This window comes from Macaca nemestrina, chromosome 13, assembly GCF_043159975.1.
Source record: "Macaca nemestrina isolate mMacNem1 chromosome 13, mMacNem.hap1, whole genome shotgun sequence".
In the NCBI taxonomy this organism is placed as follows: Eukaryota; Metazoa; Chordata; class Mammalia; order Primates; family Cercopithecidae; genus Macaca; species Macaca nemestrina.
This window is the reverse complement of record NC_092137.1, coordinates 87,216,454-87,240,526: the sequence shown is the minus strand read 5'-3', so window position 1 is coordinate 87,240,526 and position 24,073 is coordinate 87,216,454. Positions and strand designations below refer to the sequence as shown.

The 24,073-nt window shown below is 38.2% G+C and overlaps 1 protein-coding gene and 1 long non-coding RNA gene across 3 annotated transcripts in view; one reads left to right on the top strand and one right to left on the bottom strand.

The window, feature by feature from the left end:
- Window positions 1–24,073, top strand: part of LOC105465405 (charged multivesicular body protein 3) — a 120,288-nt gene that overhangs the window by 4,273 nt on the left and 91,942 nt on the right. Inside the window, exons 3-4 of one of the 2 annotated variants that reach the window (XM_011713872.2) lie at window positions 7,583–7,698; window positions 14,514–16,532. The exons of the other annotated variant lie outside the window; for it this stretch is intronic. Of the exons in view, the coding sequence (XP_011712174.2) occupies window positions 7,583–7,698; window positions 14,514–16,089 (1,692 nt within the window). The 3' untranslated portion in view covers window positions 16,090–16,532. Of the gene's footprint in view, window positions 1–7,582; window positions 7,699–14,513; window positions 16,533–24,073 lie in introns of those variants that run through there. 2 annotated transcript variants of the gene reach the window in all.
- Window positions 48–15,707, bottom strand: LOC112423668 (uncharacterized). Its single transcript, XR_003014141.2, has 3 exons — window positions 15,569–15,707; window positions 14,497–14,689; window positions 48–2,379 (listed from the first exon to the last, which is right to left on the bottom strand). It is a non-coding gene; the product is annotated as an uncharacterized lncRNA (long non-coding RNA).

Below are 24,073 nucleotides of genomic sequence, written 5' to 3'. Positions count from 1 at the left end.
CACTTAAAGTGACATATCAAGTAAATTAACAGCATGAATGTGGCTAAAATTATTAATGTAGTCTGTGAATGGCTGAAGCTTGGAAATTGTATCAGACTAACCTTTTCTGAGACTCTGAGAGGTGAACTAGCTTGCCCAAGGTCATGGAACTAGTTGGTAATATTGAACCAGGGTGAAACCCAGATCTTCTGATTTCTTGTCCGGTACTCTTGTCATTTCACCCTGGAGTAGGCAAAGTTTGATTCAGGGCATGAAAATTAAAATAGTTTCTTCATGTTTCTTTCTGAGAGTAAAGACTGCAAATATGGTAGGAAAAGCTTTGAGTTCAGAGACCTTAGTTGCAGGTCTGGTACTGTCACTGACTAGCAGTATGATTGTGAATAGGTACATTTTTCTGTTGTACGTGACCTCAAATAAATACATATACATCTAAAAAGGATAAAATATTACAGTAGTCCTCTGTGCTAAAGAGTTGAGGTTTGGGAATTCTTTCAGAGATGACATTGTTTATCCATAGCCTTTCTTTATTGTAACCTTCCTATTGCATTTGTCCTTTTACCTTCCAGATAATCTAATTCAGTAATTTTAAGTTCAGCAATGGGAGAGAATGCGAGGGTATAGGTGTAGTCCATACATTATCTGTTTAAATTTTAATTTATTTCTGTGTTAATTGGAGTTGAAAAATAAGCTGTAGCTTTTTTAAAGCTTTAATTTGTAAGTATATTGTTATTCCATTTCCTTTCTCTGGTACTTATTTCTAATAGTCTGATTGAGAAAGACACTGGTTTTGATAATTTTAGATTTTATTACTGAAGATGAGTTGAATAGCCAGTCCCACTGCCCTGCGTTCAGTGTCTAAATGTTTGTCATCCACATTGACTGATCCCATGGAAATAAATAGTGAAGATGTTGCACCCTTGAAACATGGAAGGCCATGTCAAAAGTCTTGAGTTCTTTTGCTATATAGGCTGCTGCCTATAGACAACAAATACATTCTGGTTCAATAGTTAGCAGTATATTCTTGGCTTATAAATGATCTACTGTTTTTGATGTCCTGTTAAAGATATTTATGAATTAAGCTCCTGTAATAAATATGTGACAGAATTCATCAAAAGTTTATTTAGCAGTTGTGGGTATGCCAGGCCCTGTTCTGGGCCCTAAAGATATACCAGAAACACATACCAAGCTATGTCCTTGCTCTGTCAGGTAGCTCACATTCTAGTTGGGAGAGGCAGACACCAAATAAATATTTAATATAACATCAGTTAGTGGAAAGTACTAAGAATAAAAATAAGCAGATTAAGGAGAGGAGAGTGGCAAGGAATTCTCTGGTAAGGTGGCAAATGAAGTGAAGAACAAACAATGATAGTAAATGGTAGCATTGTAAATTCTAGTTGCTAAATTTTTTTTCTCTGAAAATATTTTTAAACCTCATAGGTATTAATAGCTGAAAAACAACTCTTAAAAAATAGGATGTATTTCTATGGTTTTCTGTATATGGAAATGATACAGTAGGACACCTACTTAATTTTTCCAGTGATGCTCAAGGTTTGCACTGACCACCACTGTCTGGCTTGTGTTCCTTGAGGCCAGTGGCTTACATCTGTCAAATGGCTGGCCTGGTCTGAAAGAACAATCTCTGTCAGGACAACTGAGAAGAATGAGATTGAAACCTTGTCCGTGGCACTGTGAACTAGCCAGCTAAGCCAATCAGCACAGCCACCTTGGTTTAAGCCCTTAAAAGAGGGTTGTATTTTTTTTAAAACTATGCTTAAAATTGAAAATATCTACTAGAAACAGAAGAGAAATGTCGTCTCCATTGCTTGCCATTCTTTCAGCTCAGATCATATATATTAATCTATTGTAAAGGATAACTTTCAAGAATTCAGTTTTTAACAATTTGAATTGTTGTTATTTTCTGTTTACGGTAGTCCCTCCTTATCTGAGGGGGATACATTCCAAGACCCCCAGTGGATGCCTGAAACTATGGATAGTACCAATCCTATATAATCTATGTTTTTTCCTATACATACATACCTGTGATAAAGTTTAATGTATAAGTTAGGCACAGTAACAACAACTAATGATAAAAATAGAACAATTATAACAATATACTGAAATAACATTTATGTAAATGTGGTGTCTCTCTCTCCGAATATCTAATTGTATGTAGCATTTTCGGACTGCAGTTGACTGCAGAAAGTGAAACTGAGGGTAAGGGGAGGCCACTGTATTTTAGAAGAAGCTGACTAATTTGTTCTCTGTCATTTGTTTTAAGTCTATGAGGAGTGTTTTCATAGATGAAGATGCACAGATGCCAGCCAGTTCAATCCTCTTCACATTTTCAGGCTTTTCCAGGTCCATTTTACAATATAGTCTCTGTAACGTGAACAGAATTAATTTTAGTTTTCAAGGTAGCAACGTATGTATGACATCTTTACCAATGACACACTATGATATACATGAAGAACCAAGTGCTCTTTTTTCTAAGTTATTTCTAACATTGTTTTTCCCCTTTGTTCCTAACCCAAGCTCATATCTTTCATTAGCTATTCATTTAACAGTTTTGTGGATTATTTGGCCCCAGTCTTCATAGCATTACAAACAGAAGATGGTTACTTATCTTTCAAAAGACCCTTAGTCAGAGAGGCAGATGGCACATTGGATAGGCTTCTGAGGTGGAGAAGTTAGCATAATTTATGGGTTTTATGGATTTATCCTCTTCTTAACATTTCTATTTCTCTGTTTTGACTTTTGTTATAGTTCAAAGCAGGACATTTTTGTTGCCTACTGGCTGTGTTACATCATACAGAATTTAAAGTTACTGGAATTGTAACAGTGAGAAGCATCGTATGATTTAAAATAAAGCTTTGGGTCAATATTTACTGAAGTATTACATCAATATATTTCCTGTTTGGCTTACAAGAGTTAATAGCTGATTTTAAACTTGTTTATCTTTGCTCCTAGACAATAGTTTTGTTCGAGGAGATTCTAAATTACGTATTTCTTTCTTGACACTACTATAGAGGTGAAACATAGCAAGCCACTTTATCTTATATTTTGTAGTGGTAAAAAAATTTATAAATTCATAAAGTAAGAATACAAAAAGTTAAAAGACCACTGTTTTATTTTTGTCAATCACTTGTCCTTACTCTTTTTTTTTTTTTTTTTTTTTTTTTTTTTGAGACGGAGTCTCGCTCTGTCGCCCAGCCTGGAGTGCAGTGGCCGGATCTTGGCTCACTGCAAGCTCCGCCTCCCGGGTTTAAGCCATTCTCCTGCCTCAGCCTCCCGAGTAGCTGGGACTACAGACGCTCGCCACCTCGCCCGGCTATTTTTTTGTATTTTTTTACTAGAGACGGGGTTTCACCGGGTTAGCCAGGATGGTCTCGATCTCCTGACCTCGTGATCTGCCCGTCTCGGCCTCCCAAAGTGCTGGGATTACAGGCTTGAGCCACCGCGCCCGGCCAACACTTAATGATTTTATATAGTTTGCGTGTATATACTAGGTTGCCTTATGATTTTGAAAGTAGAGACTCCCTATTATAATGAAATACTGAGAATGCAGAAAATATCGTAGCACAATGCTCTTATTGCTCCAGGGAGTTATGTTACTTAACTAAACCTGGATGTTATTGTATGGAGATTAACAATATTAAAAGGGGTATGCCACATGGTTTGATCAGTGATAAACCTCACCTCTAAATAATGGGCATTTTAAAATGCACTGAATTAGACATCTTTATGTCTGACTGAGATCAAGAACATTAATATGCAGTTGCTTAGCAGAGTACTATTTATCCAGAAAACATCTTGGTACAGGTTGCTGGGGAAGGGACTTTGATTATAACAGAACTCAGAAGCTTAAGAGTCTTTCCTTTAGAGACTCTGTGTAATCAGAACTAGAAGAATGAGTTATTAAACTGTAAGAAGCTGAAATTGTTTGGTTTGACATAAATAGTTATTGAGCACCCATATGAGCTGGGCACTATATTAGCTGCAGGGACCACAGTGGTGAGCAAGTGTGGGGATGCCAGAGGCAGATATCCTGGGAAAGGGAATGGAAAGATTGCTTCACTTCTAGCCTGTGTTGCCAGGTCTGTTCCAGACCTGGAACTCAAGCTGTACTTTCTCCAGTTTTTTTCTAGTCTTTGAAAATGTTCCCCACATACAGTGTTCCTTCCTGAGCTGCTGAGGAAAATGTCTCTCCTTTTAATGAGACCAGCCATATGAATGCTACTCAGAATCATCATGCATCCTTCTAGGATATGAGCTATAAATTGGGGACTCTTACTAGTATGACATAGTGTGTGTGTTTGTGTATGTGTGTATGTATATATATATATAAAATACATAACATATAAGGCATATATATATATATTAGGCTGAGAATATTTGTTGTACTCTGTGACTCAGCTATATTAGTTATTTTGTGAAAATATTAGCATTTTTATAGTGGTTGGTTAATTTAAACTCCACCAGATTTAATTTATGCTAAACCTTCAGTTGAATTATATAACTATATAGGACATTGAACAAATTTTTAATTGCATAAATATAGCTGTAAAGTAATATAAAATGCTTTCATGCAATGCCTACAAGATTTTTCATTTTTGTGTAGCTCAGTCAGGGATCCTTAGACCCTTCAAAAACAAATGCTAGAACAGGTTGCTGAATAAATAAGGCCCTGGCATTGAACATTGTCTTGTACCTGCCCCAGGTACAAGTATGTTCTCAACTCTTTTCACTCACTTCTGCTATCTCTGCTGGAACCAGGACGTACCTGGGAAGAACCCCTCTCATTCCTCCTTCTTTTCCTAACATTGGAGCTCTTATCACATGTCTCAAAGATACCTGTGCAGTGAACAGGGTCTTCACTGAAAGCTGCCTCCAGACTTAGGAACTAAATATTTACACTGGCGAGGCAACCTCTAAACTCCTTGGAGCAGTGTCATTCTGCACACAGACCTGAAATGTTTGGGTTATTTGCAACCTTGATCAAGAAATAGGATAATGCCTGAAAAGTGAGTTATTTTTGAAAGACAGCAAAGAGTAAAGAGTATGGTAGTATGCTTGCACATATACTTCTTAATCTTCCTAAGGAATCTGAAAAATAAGTTAAACGTGTCTTTGATTAGTTGACTAAAAGAACTACCAGATTGACTCTTGAGTGGTAGCAATAAAAATAAAAAAAAAAAAGAGAAGAGGCAGCAGCAGTCTGCTTTGTTTGATCTTCCTGATTTTCTAGGTACAACCTTTTTTTCTTTCTTTTGTTTTTTTTTTTGTTTTTGAGATGGAGTCTTGCTCTGTTACCCAGGCTGGAGTACAGTGGCACAATCTCGGCTCACTGCAACCTCTGCTTCCCGGGTTCAAGTGATTCTCCTGCCTCAACCTCCCAAGTAGCTGGGATTACAGGTGTGCGCCACCACGCCCAGCTAATTTTTGTTTTTTTAATAGAGGTGGGGTTTTGCCATGTTGGCCAGGCTGGTCTTGAACTCCTGACCTCAAATGATCCACCCACCTCGGCCTCCAAAAGTGCTGGGATTAAAGGCGTGAGCCACCGCATCCGGCCTCCTAGGTAAAACTTATAAAGTACTTTGGGGCCAGAGAAAAATGTAAAAGCTAGGGACTTACTGGGTAGGGTAACTGGTATAAGCATCCTTCAAAAGAGCTTTCACCTATTAAGTCCATGTCCCCAGATTGCCTTCTTCCTGGTTACTTCAACTGTCTTGAGTATTTGAATAAATTGTATCTGCCTCAATAAGACCACTTATTTTCATTAAAAAGTAGTATCAAAACCATGGTTGGGTGTAGAGGTTCATGCCTAGAATTCCAACACTTGGGAGGCCAAGGCAGGAGGATCACTTGAGGCCAGGTATTTGAGGCTGCAGTGAGCCATGATTGAGCGACTGCACTTCAGCCTGGGGAACAGAGTGACACCCTGTCCCTTAAAAAAAAAAAAAGTAATATCGAAACCATTTGCTTAATGCCCTAAATTGTGTATATGTATTCATTAAGCTTCAGACTTATGTGATAAAGTGTTATGTATGCATGTGTGTCTTGGTAAGTATGAGGATGGTAGTGGAATGTCACAGGGGTTATTTGGTACTTCAAGTCACTTGTCATCACCATGTGCTGTCTCTTCTGCTGCCCTCTGACATTTGTTAGACGTTCTAGCAGAGAGGCCACAGATGAGGTGGCTGTACCACCTCTTGTATCTCCCAAGGAGTTGACTGTCAGCACTCATTTTACACACCTACCTGCAACTTCACTTCCTGGAGGCTTTGTGAGTGTGAAAATGGTCCTTCCTCCCAGAAAGATTAGAGGTCCCCAGAGTATTATGTTGTAATTTTGAATTGTATAGTATCAGTAATATAACATTTATGAAAATAAACTTGGCCTATATACCCTGGACTTAAACAGATGGTTTCATGATGACTTTAGACATTTTTGGCTTTCCTTTAACTTCCCATTTAGTTATTTTTTATGGTCTTGTTTTTAATGTTTTTTGGTTTTTACTGGTATCTGCTTTGAAATTCTGCCTTCATTAAAGGCAGGAAGATTAGGAGATAAAGGGAAAGGTATTAATGATTAGAAAGGCTGACATTTATAAGAGAAGTCTTAACATATTTTGAAGGTCTTGCTCTGTCACCCAGGCTGGATTGCAGTGGCACGATCTCTACTCACTGCAACCTCCACCTTGCAGGTTCAAGTGATTCTCATGCCTCAGCCTTCTGAGCAGCTGGGACTACAGGTGCCTACCACCACGCCTGGCTAATTTTTGTATTTCTAGTAGAGACAGGGTTTTGCCATGTTGGCCAGGCTAGTCTTGAACTCCTGGACTCAAGTGATGCACCTGCCTCGGCCTCCCAACATGGCATTACAGGCGTGAACCACCACACCTGGCCTCTTTTTCTTAAGATTCTTTTTCTTTTCCTAATCCTAATTGTGTTTGAAAGCTCTTGCAAATTTGAAGTACAAGTTCAATAATGTAAAATTCATTATGGTAATTATTTTTGTATGTTAGAGCCATTCATGATTGTTAAGCAAAAAGCCATAGAAGTAGTAGTATTTATTGATTTAGTCAAAACGTCCTTTAATAGAAAACATGTGTTTGACTCTTGGCTCCATAATTATACTTTTTAAACAGTGAAATTTGAACTTGTTGAACCTACATGTGATAATTTTTAGTAAGCTTTATTTGGATTATTGTTTAAAATTTTCTTTTCAGAGCAAAGAGAAATTATTCCAAGGGCCATTTTCTTTCTGTGTAACTTAATTAGAGAGAAGAGGCCATATGGTGGAGAACATGGCTAGCTTTTTAATACAGTTTTGACTCCCTACCTCTCTTTGTAAGTGCCACAGAGTGTGGGAGAGTTTAATTTACTTTTCAGTGTTTTAAGTCTTTTTTCCTATTGGATAGTTGCTCCTTCTATAAGAATTGTAATGATAATGTGATGATACAATAAACAATAACTGGGAACAGAATATCTTTTTTTAAGTGAAATTATATTGTTGATATAAATGGTTGGTTTGACTCCATTTTAGGTAATTCAAGTTCCTTTTTCTCTTTTTTTGGGAATAGGTCATAGCAAATGACAGAAGTCCCTTGGTGGGCAAAATTCACTGGGAGAAAATGGTTAAAAAGGTGTCAAGATTTGGAATACGTACAGGCACATTTAACTGTTCCAGTGATCCCAGGTAAGTTGATTAGGCAATTCTTAGAATTTGAGTCCTGACCAGCATCTTTCTTGTTTGAAAAGGACAATGATACTAGAAGCCTGCTTGAACTGAAAGCTTATTATAATGTGTAGCACACTCTTAGTTACACAGGTGCTTGATTAATAGTTTTTTATAAACTGGCAGTTAATTACTTTTACTCTAAAATCTATCTCTGTCTTCTCTATCTCCCTCTCTCTCCCTGTCCCTTTCTCTGGCTCTTCTGTGTTTTTTCATAGCTTTAGGTGATATCTCTGTGCTGATCTAAATCTTCTTCTATCATTCTGACCTCTAGTTTGCATTTCTTTACTTATTTCCATTGGCTCTGCAAGTATCCCTAGATATTTTCTTTTCCCTGAAACCTAGTATCTGAAATCAGATTCATTCTCTTTTTCTTTAATCATCCATGTATCTTTCTACCTTTCTTTTTTTCTGTCCTTCGCTGGTTTTCCCCCCATTTTCTCAAATAAGAATCCTCAGAGGTGTTTTTGTTTATGTTTTTTTTTTGTCATCATTTCCAGTATTCAGTCTGTCACATTATTTCTTGTTTTATTATTCCATTATTTCTTCTTTGAAATGCCTTTTTTTTTCCATTTCTCATGCTAACAAGTTATAACTTAGACTCATTCATTCATTTAATTTTCCATTTGGTGAATATTTAATGAAAGATTAGCATGTACAGCATGTTTTTGTTTTGTGTGGAGGAGGAGGCATATATATATATATGTCAAAAACCCCACAATATTAGCTAGTTTCTAACATAGGTAGATATGCCTAACTTGCATCCTTTATATGTGTTAGCCGTAATGGGCAACCCATTGGTTGTAGAAAACTCTCCTAAACCATGACTATACCTCCTTTCCTTAGCCTTACATTTACTTCTCTTCTGCTTAGAACCCCTGTTTTGCCTGCTAGTAATATAAGGTGAGATCGATGGTAGAGTTCCCCTAAGAGTTGGGAATAGGAGGGAAGTTCCTGCATCTCTTAACTCACATTTAGTCTCCTCATCTACCTGCAAAGCTCTCATGCTCATCTTCACCACAGAGTCTTTTTTTCTTTTCTTTTTTTGAGACAGGATTTGGCTCTGTGACTCAGGATGGAGTGCAGTGGTGTGATCATAGCTCACTGCAACCTCCAACTGATGGATGGGCTCAAGTGATCTTCCTACCTTAGCATCCCAAGTAGCTAGGACTATATGCATGCATCACCACACCTGGCTAATTTTTTTTTTTTTTTTTTTTTTAGAGATGGGGTCTTGCTGTGTTGCCAGGCTGGTAACCACAGAATCTTAATCACATCCCATTGACTTTTTGTTGAAATGTCCAAGATAGCTTAAGTCTTAATGCTCTTTTGAAAAGGAAATCATTCTGATCTCCATCCATCATTTACCAAAGATCCTATTTCCAAATAGAGTCTAAGTGAAAGGTCTTTGTGTCCCTCACTGATTTTTACAATACCTAGAACAAATGATGATGCTGATATTTAGATTTTTTAATTTATGTCAAAAGTCAGTATTCATATCACTATCTTCTTTTAAAATACTTAATGTATTTTTAAAAACTCAATAGAACTAAATAATATATTTCAAACATTATAGTTTATAAATATATTAGAAAATATCAAATAAAAACATTTTAAAAAATATTGAATACATTAATTAAAGTCTAATGTTATTAGATAATAAAGAATTCAAAAACAAAATAAAAATCTGTTAAATATGAAAAACTGAAAGAATGATTAGGTGGGGGCAGACAGATCATAATCTTATAAATCAGAGTGCATCAGAAGTGTCATAATTCAGTCCAGTGGATTTTAGTGCAAATTTGTTTAGCTCTTCTTTTAAAAAGCTCTGATTCTGTATTAGCTGAGAAATGGTGAGGAGATACATATAACTTAGCTCCAGATGTTTTTCTCTAAATCCTTCATCTTCAAATAATCCTAGCTCTTATTTACAATTGAAGCAATGTTTTTTTGAGTAACTTTTTGCTTTTTTGTTGATTGTAGCTATAGTTTTTGTTATTTAAAAAAAGTACTTCTACTCAGCTTCATCAGAAAATGATTTTGTTGCACAGTGACTTGTACCAGTTCCAATAATGTGTCCCTGACACCTCATTTGGAAAGTCCTCCAACTGGAATAAGAAGTGTTCTTGCCATAGAAGCTATGCTTAGTCAGGGTCATTTTTTTCTTCTTTTGATGACTATGGAGATATAGAAGAATAAAATTTAGAGATACAGAAAAGAGTGTTCAGAATTTCAATGCAGGGTATAAGTGGGCAGAGAATAGTGTTATTCAGGAAGTGTTTTAATCACATATTTTGAGTAATTGAGTCATCATCTTGATTTTGGAGTTTTAAAAATACCAAAAGTCTGTGCTGCATTCTTTGACTGTAGTCCCTTCTCTGGGTGGCCTCTGGGCAGCTGACTTCAATATGCTGGTCCCACTGTAGAGCTATACTTTCCTTACCTGTTTAGCTCCTGCCTTGTCTGTTTTGTGTTGCTCTATAAGAATATCTGAGGCTGAGTGGTGGCTCACGCCTATAATCCCAGCACTTTGGGAGACCAAGGCAGGTGGATAACCGGAGGTGAGGAGTTCAAAACCAGCCTGGCCAACGTGGCGAAATCCCGTCTCTGCTAAAAATACAAAAATTAGCCGGGCTTGGTGGTGGGTGCCTGTAGTCCCAGCTACTCGGGAGGCTGAGGCAAGAGAATCGCTTGAACTCAGGAGGTGGAGGTTGCAGGGAGCTGAGATTGCACCACTGCACTCCAAGCCTAGGTGACAAGAGCGAGACTCTGTCTCAAAAAAAAAAAAAAAAAAAAAAAAAATACCTGAGGCTGAGTAATTTATAAAGAAAATAGATTTATTTAGCTCACTGTTCTGCAGGCTGTATAAGAAGCATGGTGCCAGCATCTGCTCAGCTTCTAATGAGGCTTCTGTGCTGCCAGAACATGGCAGAGAAGGTCAAAGGGGAAGTGACCACATGTGAATGGCATGTGGCTTTATGTCAACTCACTGTCAAGGAAACTACTCCATTCCCACAAGAACTAATTCAGTCTTGCCAGAGCTAGTACTCACTAACTTGAGAGCAGCACTAAGTATTCATGAGGGATCCGCCTCCATGACCCAGACACCTCCCACTAGGCCCCACCTCTGAACACTGCCACACTGGGAAGAAAATGTCAACATGAGGTTTGGTGGGAACAGACAAACCGTAACCAAACCAGAGCAGCTCCCTTAAGAACATTCAGGACTACCACTTCAGAGCAGCTTCTGACTCTGTCTAGTTGTAGCAACCTTAATTTCTTTCCCCATATACCCAAAAGGAGTGGCCTTGCCTGGCTCTGCCTCTTCGCATTCCCTAACCAACAGATCGATTTCAGAGAGCTTTTCCTATGAGGTTCATACTCTGTAATTTTTTTGAGAAAATAGATGAGGTGGTAATGATGTGTGGGTAGGGTTGGGGAGATGGGGGTTGGTAAAGAGAAGATAGAGGACATGGGAATTGCAGGAGCTGAGTGGTAAACAGGAAGCCTTATGGCAAGAGTGTCTGGGATGGTGGCCTGTGGAAAAAACAGGGAAGGAGAAGAGAAGGAATTGCAGAGAGAGCCAGGAAAGCCAAGGAGGCCAATGACCTTGTCTGAAAAAACAGCATACATAAACAGAAACGTTAAGGTTTCTTTTTCTTTCTTTCTTTTTCTTTTTTTTTTTTTTTTTTTTTTTTTTTTTTTTGAGATGGAGTCTCACTGTATTGCCCAGGCTGGAATGCAGTGGCACGATCTCAGCTCACTGCAACCTCAGCCTACTGGGTTCAGGCAATTCTCATGTTTCAGCCTCCCAAGTAGCTGGGATCACAGGTGCACGCCACCATGCCCAGCTAATTTTTGTATAGTTCAGATAGGGTTTCACCATGTTGACCAGACTGGTCTCGAACTCCTGGCCTCAAGTGATCCACCTGCCTTGGCCTCCCAAAGTGCTGGGATTACAGGTGTAAGTCACCAAGCCTAGCTCTTTTTAAATATAGCATGTCACATCAGCAACTGGAAGACCAAAACTCACAAGCCATGTTTCTTATCATTTTCAGTCTTAAAATTCTCTAAGAGATCTTAAAAGGTCTCTAAGAGAACTCAAAAGGTTTAGTTTAAAAACTAGAGGATATTTTCATGGTATTGTCATTGAATTTATTCAGATTGTAAAAAAAAAAAATTTGAATTGGCAATAAAAGTTTTTGTATTGATGTAAGGTAATACAACATTATTCTATCTGGAATGATAAAATTATTACTTAGCTCTGAACTGAAAAGAAAGCACATAATATGTTTGTTTTCTTATATGAAGAAATGTCTGCACTTAGAACTTGTTCATTTTACAAAGTAAGTTTTCTGTCAGAAAGACTGTCATTTAATTTATGACACAAATCAGAGGCCACAGTAGGAAGAGAAAATGGATGGCCAAGAGTTGAAATGTGTCATCACAAATATCATGTGCAATGAAAACGTTAAAGATACTTGAAGATATTTAAGATATAAATAAGACAATTGTTCATATGCATTTGACTTGTTACTTTTTTGGGATAGGGTAAAAATAGAATTCATGTCAATCAATGAATTATTATTTTGCATTGAGTAGAAGATAATTATTTTGTAGGAATATATACTTTTCAGACCATTTAGTTAAAACAGTAATGATATTAATGGAATCTGTCTTATTAAGGAAGTGAATCAACTCAACAAGAAGCTAAGAGTCACGGTCTGTGATTTTGAGTCACCTAGACAGTTTTCCAGAATCATCACTAACCTTGTCTTAAAACATAGCATCTTGTCATCATTTATCTTAAACTATATCACAAAATCCCTGAGATAAAATTAGTCATATTATCATTATAAAGCCATATGCTATCTATGTCAAGACTCTTCTCTCTTCATCTGATTATGTGATGTGTAATATGCTTATTTAATAAAATATAATCCATGCTAAGTAAAGCATAATATCTATGAGTTTTACATCAATATTCTGAGTAGCAAAATGAGAAGTCAGATATTTATTACTATGCATATACAAATCTGTAACAAATAAAACGTATCCATGTGGTAGATTGTCTTTTTTACAATTGTATTGAGGTAAATTTTACTTAAAAATTTCACATGGTAGGTTTTGGGGAAAAAAAATACTTTGTAAAAACAAAAGATTAACTCTTCTGTGTGGTACATGAAAAAAGAAACTAAAACGAGCTAAAACTAAAAACAAAAGGCAACCTGGACAACATAATGAGGCCCATCTCTACAAAGAATTATTTTAAAACTTAGCCGGGCATGGTGGCATGCATATGTGGTCCTAGCTACTCAAGGAGGCTGAGTCAGGAGAATTGCTTGAGCCCAGGAGTTCAAGACTACAATGAACTGTGATTGCATCAGTGCACTCCAGCCTAGGTGACAGGGAAAGACCCTATCTCTTAAATAAAATAACTAAAAATTTAAAAATAAAAAACAAAAGGAAAATATTTTCACTTACAATCTCTTTACTGGGATACAACAGCTGTTTTCATTTTTCTTTTTCTTTTTTTTTTTTTTTTTTGAGACAAAGTCTTGCTCTGTCGCCCAGGCTGGAGTGTGCCAGTGGCGTGATCTCAGCTCACTGCAACCTCTGCCTCCCAGGTTCAAGCAGTTCTCCTGCCTCAGCCTCCCAAGTAGCTGGGATTACAGGCGCGCGTTGCCATGCCAGCTAATTTTTGTATTTTTAGTAGAGATGGGGTTTCACCATGTTGGCCAGGATGGTCTCAATCTCCTGACCTTGGCCTCCCAAAGTGCTGGGATTACAGGTGTGAGCCAACTGCGCCCAGCCTGTTTTCATTTTTTAATATTTATTTTCTCTCACTACCTAGTTTTCTAAGGGGAGATGGATGTCACAAGTCTCCTAGCAAGAACCTGTCAGTAGACAGGTTTCCAAAAGGAAGAGAGTCCTGACCCTACTGAATAAATCTAAACGAATGATTGAATTTTAGTTAAATTCTTCTGAATATACTCTGCTGTAAAATGGGAATCATTCTTGAAGTGAACCTCTTAATCTAAATACTTCCTGTTTTTGTTTCCTCTTGTTAAATACTCCTCTTCATAATCTTCATTGAAGAAATAAGAGAATACAAACATATATGGGGCTTGCAGTTGCTCTTTTCTTGGTTGGCTTTTGTGCAGATTACTTTGTAGCAGTCAGGCATTGTGGTAGTTGTTAATTAAATGGGTGAGCATGACTCCTACCCTCAAGGAGCTTGTACCAAACCAATGACTCAGCCTTAGGATAATCTGTTTTCTTCTCTTTTCTCCACCCATCTGGATTCTAACCATCCTTTAAGACCTAGTTCAATTCCTGAACCATTCATGAAATCTGCACCAGCCCAAACTTTGAACTTCTTTTGCATTATTTAGCAACAGAATATATAAAGTTTTATCTCTGTTTTGTCTCCTTAATAGGATTTTAAATTCCTTCTGAGCATGAATTATTCTTATCTTCTGGATCTTAGCACATAACGCAGTTGTAGGTACATAAGAGATGCTGAAGTAATTGCTGATTCCTTTGAATCAGGCTTTTCAAGATACATTTTATTTAAAAAAAAAAAAAGAAACATAGAAATACAAAACAAACTAGAAAAACAGAGCTTGCTTTTCACAGCTGCCAAGTAGTGGTACTACTTTTTGATTATTTGGAGATTATTTGGTTTTGGGAACAGGTGCTAAAGAAATTTATCAGGGAAGATAAATTGATTGCATTACAGCCTAGCTGTTTACTTACAGTTTCCTCTCTTATAGATATTGCAGGAGAAGAGGCTGGGTCCGATCCACACTCATTATGTCTGTTCCACAAACTAGTACTTCAAAAGGGAAAGTCATGCTTAAGGAATACAGTGGACGCAAGATTGAAGTAGAGCACATTTTTAAATGGATAACTGCTCATGCAGCTTCTCGGATCAAAACCATTTATAATGCTGAACATTTGAAAGAAGAATGGAATAAAAGTGATCAGTATTGGTTAAAAATATACCTATTTGCAAACCTTGACCAGCCCCCAGCTTTCTTCTCTGCACTAAGTATAAAGTTTACTGGAAGAGTTGAGTTTATTTTTGTTAATGTAGAAAATTGGGACAACAAGAGTTATATGACAGATATTGGCATATATAATATGCCATCATACATACTTAGAACTCCTGAAGGAATTTACAGATATGGAAACCACACAGGCGAATTTATATCCCTTCAGGCCATGGATTCATTTTTGCGTTCATTACAACCTGAGGTAAATGATCTGTTTGTTTTGAGCTTGGTTCTAGTTAATCTTATGGCTTGGATGGACTTATTTATTACACAAGGAGCTACCATCAAGCGATTTGTGGTTCTCATAAGCACTTTAGGGACATATAATTCTCTATTAATTATTTCCTGGCTACCTGTGTTGGGCTTTTTACAGCTACCTTACTTAGATAGCTTTTATGAATATAGCTTAAAATTGTTGAGATATTCCAATACAACCACACTGGCTTCATGGGTAAGGGCAGACTGGATGTTTTACTCTTCACACCCAGCCCTGTTTCTCAGTACATACCTTGGACATGGTTTACTAATTGATTACTTTGAGAAGAAGAGAAGGCGCAACAACAACAATGATGAAGTCAATGCCAATAACTTAGAATGGCTATCAAGTCTGTGGGACTGGTACACCAGCTACCTCTTCCACCCGATTGCTTCTTTTCAGAATTTTCCTGTAGAATCTGATTGGGACGAAGACCCTGACTTATTCTTGGAGCGCTTAGCTTTTCCTGACCTTTGGCTTCACCCTCTGATACCAACTGATTATATTAAAAACTTACCAATGTGGCGATTTAAATGTCTTGGAGTCCAGTCTGAAGAGGAAGTGTCGGAGGGGTCTCAAGATACTGAAAATGACTCAGAAAGTGAGAACACATACACTTTGAGCAGTGAGAAGGAAGTATTTGAAGATAAGCAAAGCGTATTTCACAATTCTCCAGGAACAGCAAGTCACTGTGATGCTGAGGCTTGTTCATGTGCCAATAAATATTGTCAGACCAGCCCATATGAAAGGAAGGGAAGGTCATATGGATCATATAATGCTAATGAAGATATGGAACCTGATTGGTTAACTTGGCCTGCTGATATGCTGCACTGTACTGAATGTGTTGTTTGCCTAGAGAATTTTGAAAATGGATGTTTGCTAATGGGGTTGCCTTGTGGTCATGTGTTTCATCAGAATTGCATTGTGATGTGGTTGGCTGGGGGCCGACATTGTTGCCCTGTTTGCCGGTGGCCTTCTTATAAAAAAAAGCAGCCATATGCACAACACCAGCCCTTGTCAAATGATGTCCCATCTTAACCATGTGCAATTTGTCCTTTATAAGCTTTGAGTATCTTACAGCTTGCCTTTTTAATGTTAGTCACAATGTTTTTGTGGTTTGAAGTTTAGTTTAATGTTAGTGCAGTGACAGGAAATACACATTATGCTAATGTTGATGACAGAATTTATTTGGTTGCCTTGTGTGTTAATTGAATGCATACTTAATTGTAAAATTTTTTATTTACAACATTGGAAATTCAGAAGTTAATGTTTTTTGTAAGCACAAAAGAAGTATGATAGAAATTTATCCTAGCAAGACGTTACAAGATAGGATCAGATTCTAATAGAATTGAGCCGGTTTCTTATCCTAAATGTTTCCTCCCTTTTTACAATCTCTGTCCAACACCTCTTGGTTAAATAATGTATGCTGTGAGACATGAAATTAAAACAGACCTATGAAATAAATTATTTTAAAACCAGAAGATTACAGATTTTCCAATGTTAAATTTTTTTTGATAAGGTGGCTGAATGATATAGGTGTTTTGCTGGTTTGTTAATTTCACAGGTAGATCAAACATGATTCTTGACTCATGTTGGGGAGGAAGACAAAATGTTGCTGGCACTTGCTGGAAGTGACAGTTCACCTTTTAGCTTGGTTAGCTTTGATGGGAAAGAATTTCATGGTGGGCTTTTGAAAAAGTACTAAATAATTTATTAGTACTTAGCACATTTATTCATCTAAATAAAATCAACTGTAGCATATTAGCCATACATAAATTATGTTTTTTCTGACTTCTACTTTTGAAAGTTTTTAAAGCTACAGAAAGCTATAAACATAGTACAGTGAACATCCATTTCTTTTTATCTAATTTCACCAAGTGTTCATATTTTGTTATATTTATTTTATCTCCTATCTCTTATGTGTATATTTCTTTTTTTTTTTTTTTTTTGAGATGGAGTCTCACTTTGTCGCCCAGGCTGGAGTGCAGTGACGCGATCTCGGCTCACTGCAAGCTCCGCCTCCTGGGTTCACACTAGTAGTTGGGACTGCAGGCGCCTGCCACCATGCCCGGCTAATTTTTTTTTATTTTCAGTAGAGACAGGTTTTCACCATGTTAGCCAGGACGGTCTCGATCTCCCGACCTCATGATCTGCCCGCCTAGGCCTCCCAAAGTGCTGGAATAACAGGGATGAGCCACCGCACCTGGCCACTGATTCTTTTGAAAATAAATTTCAGTCATCATGATGACTGAGCCCTAAATATATCACCACATATCTAAGAACAAGGACATTCTTTTATGTAACCACTATACCATGATGACACTCAAGAAATTTAACATTGAATAATAGCTAGTGTATATAAAAATCGATACTCCCCAATTGTTCCTAAAATATCCTTTATATCTAAATGTTTTTGTTTTATTTTTATTGTGAACTCAGACATAGTTGATACATTAGGTTTAGTCTCCTCCTTTACATCCTTTCCTCTACAGTAATTCCCCCTGCCCCCACCTTTTACTTTTTCTTTTTTTTTTAAGACAGTTTCACTCTTGTTGCCCAGGCTGGAGTGCAGTGGCACGATCTCAGCTCACCGCAACCTCCGCCTCCCGGGTTCAAGCGATTCTCCTGCCTCAGCCTCCCAAGTAGCTAGGATAACAGGCACCCGCCACCACACCCAGCTAATGTTTGTACTTTTAGTAGAGACTGAGTTTCTCCATGTTGGCCAGGCTGGTCTCAAACTCTTGACCTCAGGTGATCTGCTCACCTTGGCTCCCAAAGTGCTGGGATTACAGGTATGAGCCACGGTGCTCGGCCACTGCTCCCCTTTTAAAAAAGTAGACTTCTTTGATTTCTCTCTGGTGTTCTGTTTTATTTTTATTTTTATTTTTTATTTTTTTTATTTTTTTGAGACAGAGTCTCTCTCTGTCGCCCAGGCTGGAGTGCAGTGGCAAGATCTCAGCTCACTGCAACCTCTGCCTCCCTGGTTCAGGCGATTCTCCTGCCTCAGCTTCCCGAGTAGCTGGGATTATAGACATGCACTGTCATGGCATGATCTCAGCTCACTGCAACCTCCGCCTCCCTGGTTCAGGCCATTCTTGTGCCTCAGCCTCCCTAGTAGCTGGGATTACAGATGTGCACTACCATGCCTGGCTAATTTTTGTATTTTTGGTAGAGACGGGGTTTTGCCATGTAGGCCAGGCTTGTCTTGAACTCCCAGCCTCATGTGATCTGCCCACCTCGGCCTCCCAAAGTGATGGGATTACAGGCATGTGCCACCACGCCTGGCCAATTTATTTATTATTTTATTTTATTTTATTTTTATTTTATTTTTTAGAGACAAGGTCTTGCTCTGTTGACCATGCTGGAGTGAAGTGGCATCAGCATAGCTTACTGCAGCCTCAAACTCCTGGGCTCAAGGGATCCTCCTGCCTCAGCCTCCCAAGTAGCTGGAACTACAGGCTCGAGCCACAGTGCTACGTTTGTTTGTTTGTTTGTTGTTGTTGTTTTCAAGAGTTGGAGTCTTGCTCTGTTGCCTAGGCTGGTCTTGAACTCCTAGGCTCAAGCGATCCTCCCGAGTAGTTGGGGTTACAGGCACAAGCCATCACGCCTTGCTAGTTACCTTTTCTGATACTAACATTTTTGGAGACTACAGGATGATTGCCTTACACAATGCTCCACATTCTAGATTTGTTTCTTTCTTTCATGATTAGATTTAATTAAAGGATCTTGCCCTAGAAGATATGTACTTTCCATTTGTATGGCATCAGAAGGCACATGTGAGTTTCTCCCATTATTGGTGACATTTGGTTAAAGTGATATTTGCCTTATCTTCCCATTCTAAGATACTTTTTCACTTTAAGAAGGAGTCTGTTGAGACTATGCAAATATCCTGTTCCTCAACAATCTAACCCAATGACTTTAACATCTGTTGATTCTTTGCATCAATCAATTATTAAATAGAAGTTGCAACATGGGAATTTTATTTCTTTATTTCAAGACAGGGTCTTGCTCGGTCACACAGGCTGCAGTTGCAGTGGCATGATCACAGCTCCCTGCAGCCTCAAATTCCTGGGTAGCTGGGACCACAGATGTGTGGCACCATATCCAGCTAATTTTTGTATTTTTTTTAGAGACGGTTTCGCCACGTTGCCAGGCTAGTCTCAAACTCCTGGGCTCAAGTGATCTACCCGCCTTAGCTTCTCAAATTGCTGGGATTACAGGCATGAGCCACCGTGCCTGGCTAAGATGGGGGTTTTCTAATACCATCATTCATTCTACATTTATTGGCTGACTTTTTGTGAACAAGAACTTTCCATTTTTCTTTCACACTTTTGATTCACAGATTTTTTTTTAAATACCCTATGTGTTAGAATTTATTATTATTACTGATTTTCACATCATCCCCGATTTGGCTAGAGGGAGCCTCTCTAAGCCAACTCTTACGTCCTATTGATAGTCCCTTTAATCTTGAAGCACTTCCTTGACACAAGGTATCCTAAGTTCACTTTATTTTCCCTGAGCCAGCCCTGTAATCAGCCATTTCTTCAAAGTGCCCGTTTCATGGTAGACTTTTAAAATCCTTAACTGGATGCCCCCCAAAATGGCAAGAAATTTTTTTCATTCTGAATTGCTGTTGGACTACTAACATTTTTTCCGCTTCACAATGCATTGTGTCTCACTTTCATACGCTAAGGAATAATAAGGCCTAGCAGTTACTTTGTATTAATATTTGGGAGTTTTTAAATAAAAGTACAAGCACTGCTTCTTGTGCTCTAATTTTACTTTTGAAAAAAGTAATTATTCACAGTTCTTAAATATGAGCATAAAAACAAATTAAAAAAATTTCAAGTGCCCGTATTATTGTAGATGTTAGTGTTTCCCAAGATTCTGCCATTGGTTCATTGATTTTTTTTTCTCTCTTCATTGGCTGTCTCCTAAATCTACATATCTAAGCAAAGGTCCCTCCTAGATCTTCACTTTCATTTATAGCTATCTGCTGGACAGCTCCTCCTGGATGTTTTTAAGTACTTAATAACCCTAAAAGAGCTTTTTTATTCATTTATCCCATTCCCAGTCATCCTCTTAATTAAGGTCCTGATTTCAATGAATGAAAAATTATATATATATACACGTGTGTATGTACGTGTGTGTGTGTATTTATATACATAAATATATAATTTTTCTACACAAAAGCATAGAAATTTTTTAAGAGAATTAAAATTTCTCCAGTATTCCAGGACATACGTTGGAGACTACTAACTTGGAAGATAAACTAATCTCTAACACTGGCTTTCAAGGTTCATAATCTGCAACTGGCCTACCTCTTATACTCATCGTGACACTCTATTCTGCTTGTGGCCCAGGCTCATGCTCTGATTTTTCCCCAGGTTGGTGCTTTGCTATTCCCTCTACCTGATATTCTCACCCCTTCCTCTGTGCTTTGCCTGGCAAATTCCCACATTCTCCAGAAATTCTGTCCCTTCCTACCCATCTTCTCCTTCCTCACCAGGCTTATAAAGAGACAAAAATATACAATGGACACTTAGGTGAATGTCACCCAAGTGATCAGACTTACCATTATCCTATGTGTGCCCTTCCTCCCTATCCCAGTGATACCATGTACATGCCTGTCACGTTTAGCTGCATTGAATTAAAACTCTTGTGTATTTGGTGAGCTCCTTTATGGTAGGAACTGTTTTATCCATCCAAGTATCCACAGTGACGGCACAAAATAGACATAATAGATTTTCAACGTTAGATAAGCAATAAAAATACTACAATGAGATTACAGGGAAAATAATTGCCAAAGTTACATGTCTCCAGGCGAGCTTGACTTATCGCTTAATTGTCAAGCACAAGTAATAATGCTTTTGTCAGATTTTCCTGGAGGTGGAGCACTGAAGGAAATATTTAAGGTTGACAGACTCTAAACTTTAGCTGTGTTTAAAAGAAAAGTTTGAATTCTTAGAACAACCTATCTCATGTAATGAGCTATGGATTTCAAATATGTGGGCTATGTAGTTACTGAACTCTGTGGTTAACTGTAATAGTAGGTAGGACAGATTTCTTCTGATCAAGAGTCTTTCTTCTGTCTTCTCTAATAATTTCTTGTGTGGTCTTTTCTTTCTTTAAGGATAAGCTCACTGAGGGCAGGAGTAAAACTATAATCTACTCTTATATCCTTAACATATTAGACTCAGAGTAGATATTCAGTCAATAATTGTTGGCTTGAACTTTAAGAATCTATTTTATTTTTTCCCTTTACCAAACTTTTATTTATTTATTTATTTATTTATTTATTTATTTATTTATTTTTGAGACGGATCTCACTCTGTCACCCAGGCTGGAGTGCGGTAGCACGATCTTGGCTCACCACAACCTCCTCCTCCCGGTTTCAAGTGATTCTCCTGCCTCAGCCTCCTGAGTAGCTGGGATTATAGGTGCACACCACACTGCACCTGCCTAATTTTTGTATTTTTAGTAGAGTCCCCCGACGTTGGCCAAGCTGGTCTTGAACTCCTGACCTCAAGTAATCAACCTGCTTCAGCCTCCCAAAATGCTGGGATTATAGGCATGAGCCACTGCGCCAGCTTTTGCCAAACTTTTTACTATCCATTTAGAATAGGTGGAAAAGATTGAAGAAAACAGATTGTATTTTTAGTGCCCATTAAAAGTGACAAAAATATTAATATTTATGGCCTGTTCCAAGACAAAAATCTTAACTTTTCCCCATAGTTACATACTTCTTTTTATCTATTCCTTACATTGTTTGAGAGCCTAGCAGATTATTTATGTGATCTTTCTCCTTGTTCTCCCATGTTTTTCTCCTTGGCCATTTTATTATTCCTTAACATTCTACCAAAGGGACATGAGGTAGAGAAAGATGAGATGTTAGGTCCTTTTTGCTATTGGATCTGATTAAACACTCAGAGAAGAATAAATTGAAATTTAATTGTTAAAATATTTTTGAATCATCTGTGTTTTAATCATTCTTGTTCTTTGTTGTCAATAATTAAATTTATTGACATGATCAATTTAGGCAATCTTTTCTTTTCTTTTTTTTTTTTTTTTTTTTGAGACGGAGTCTCGCTCAGTCGCCCAGGCTGGAGTGCTGTGGTGCCATCTCGGCTCACTGCGAGCTCCTCCTCCTGGGTTCACACCATTCTCCTGCCTCAGCCTCCCAAGTAGCTGGGACTACAGGCGCCCGCTGCCACACCTGGCTAATTTTTTGCATTTTTAGTAGAGACGGGGTTTCACCGTGTTAGCCAGGATGGTCTCGATCTCCTGACCTCTCAGGTCTGCCCGTCTCAGCCTCCCAAAGTGCTGGGATTACAGGCTTGAGCTGCTCTGCCCGGCCTAGGCAATCTTTTCATTTAATTTTTTGATAATTAAGTGTAATGATGTAAAGTCATTTTTTTGTAATGATGTAAAATCTCATCAAAATATTTTATTGTTTTATATATACTAGATTATTCCACTTCATAAAATCCTTGTGCAACAGGTCGAGTAGAAGAATTCCCACTTAATAGATGATTAAGAACTCAGGACAATGCAGATAGTCACAGATGTGACTAGGATGCAGCTTTCAAATTTGCATGTCTTCAGGGTCCCAGGAAAGTTTAAGTCAGGAGTGATGAGAGCAGAAATGTGTATGCTCTACTTTTAATTTTTTTTTTTAGAGGGAGTCTTGCTCTGGTGCTTAGGCTGGAGCGCAGTGGCATGATCTCAGCTCACTGCAACCTGTCTCCCAGGTTCAAGCGATTCTCATGCCTCAGCCTCTCGAGTAGCTGGGATCACAGGTGCCTACCACCACGCCCGCCTAATTTTTGTACTTTTTACCCACCTCAGCCTCCCATAGTGCTAGGATTACAGGCGTGAGCCACCACTCCCGACCTGCATTGTGTCTTTTAAAATGTACATACCTTAATTAAAAAATATTTTATTGCTAAAAATGTTAATGATCACCTGAGCCTTCACCAAGTCATAATCATGGGCTGGTGGAGGGTCTTGCCTCAATGTTGATGGCTGCTGACTGAGCAGGGTGGTCGTTGCTGAAAGTTGGGGTGGCTGTGACAATGAAGTTGACCCTATCAATTGACTCTTCCTTTCACAAAAGATTTCTCTGTAACATGCAATGCTGTCTGACAGCATTTTACCCACAGACCTTTTTCAAAATCGAAGTCAGTCCTCTCAAATCCTGCTGCTGCTTCATCAACTAAGTTTCTGTACTATTCTAAGTCCTTTCTTGTAATTTTAACAATGTGCACAGCATTTTCACCAGGACTACATTTTATCTTAAAAAGAAAAAAAGTCACTTTGCTCATCCATAAGAAGCGACTCCTCATCCACTCAAGTTTTAACATGAGATTGCAGCAATTCAGTCACATCTTTAGGCTCCACTTCGTGTTCTCTTGGCATTTCCACCACATCTGCAGTTACTTTCCTGAAGTCATCCATAGAATTGGAATCAACTTCTTCCAAACTCCTGTTAATGTTGATATTTTAACCTCCTCCCATGAAGCATGAATGTTCTTAATGACATCTATAACAATGAATCCTTTCCAGAAGGTTTTCAGTTTATTCTGCCCAGATCCATCACAGAAACTACTATCTATGGCAGCTATAGCCTTAATAACTATATTTCTTTTTCTTTTTTTTTTCTTTTTTTCTTTCTTTTTTCTTTCTTTTTTTTAGATGGAGTCTCTCTCTGTCGCCCAGGCTGGAGTGCAGAGGCGTGATCTTGGCTCACTGTAAGCTCCGCCTCCCAGGTTCATGCTATTCTCCTGCCTCCTAGTAGCTGGGACTACAGGCGCCCGCCACCAAGCCTGGCTAATCTTTTGTATTTTTAGTAGAGAAGGGATTTCACCGTGGTCTCGATCTCCTGACCTAGTGATCCACCCGCCTTGGCCTCCCCAAGTGCTGGGATTACAAGCATGAGCCACCACACCCCGCCAAGAACTATATTTCTTAAATAATAAGACTAAAAATAAAAATTACTCCTTGACCCACGGGCTGAAGATGG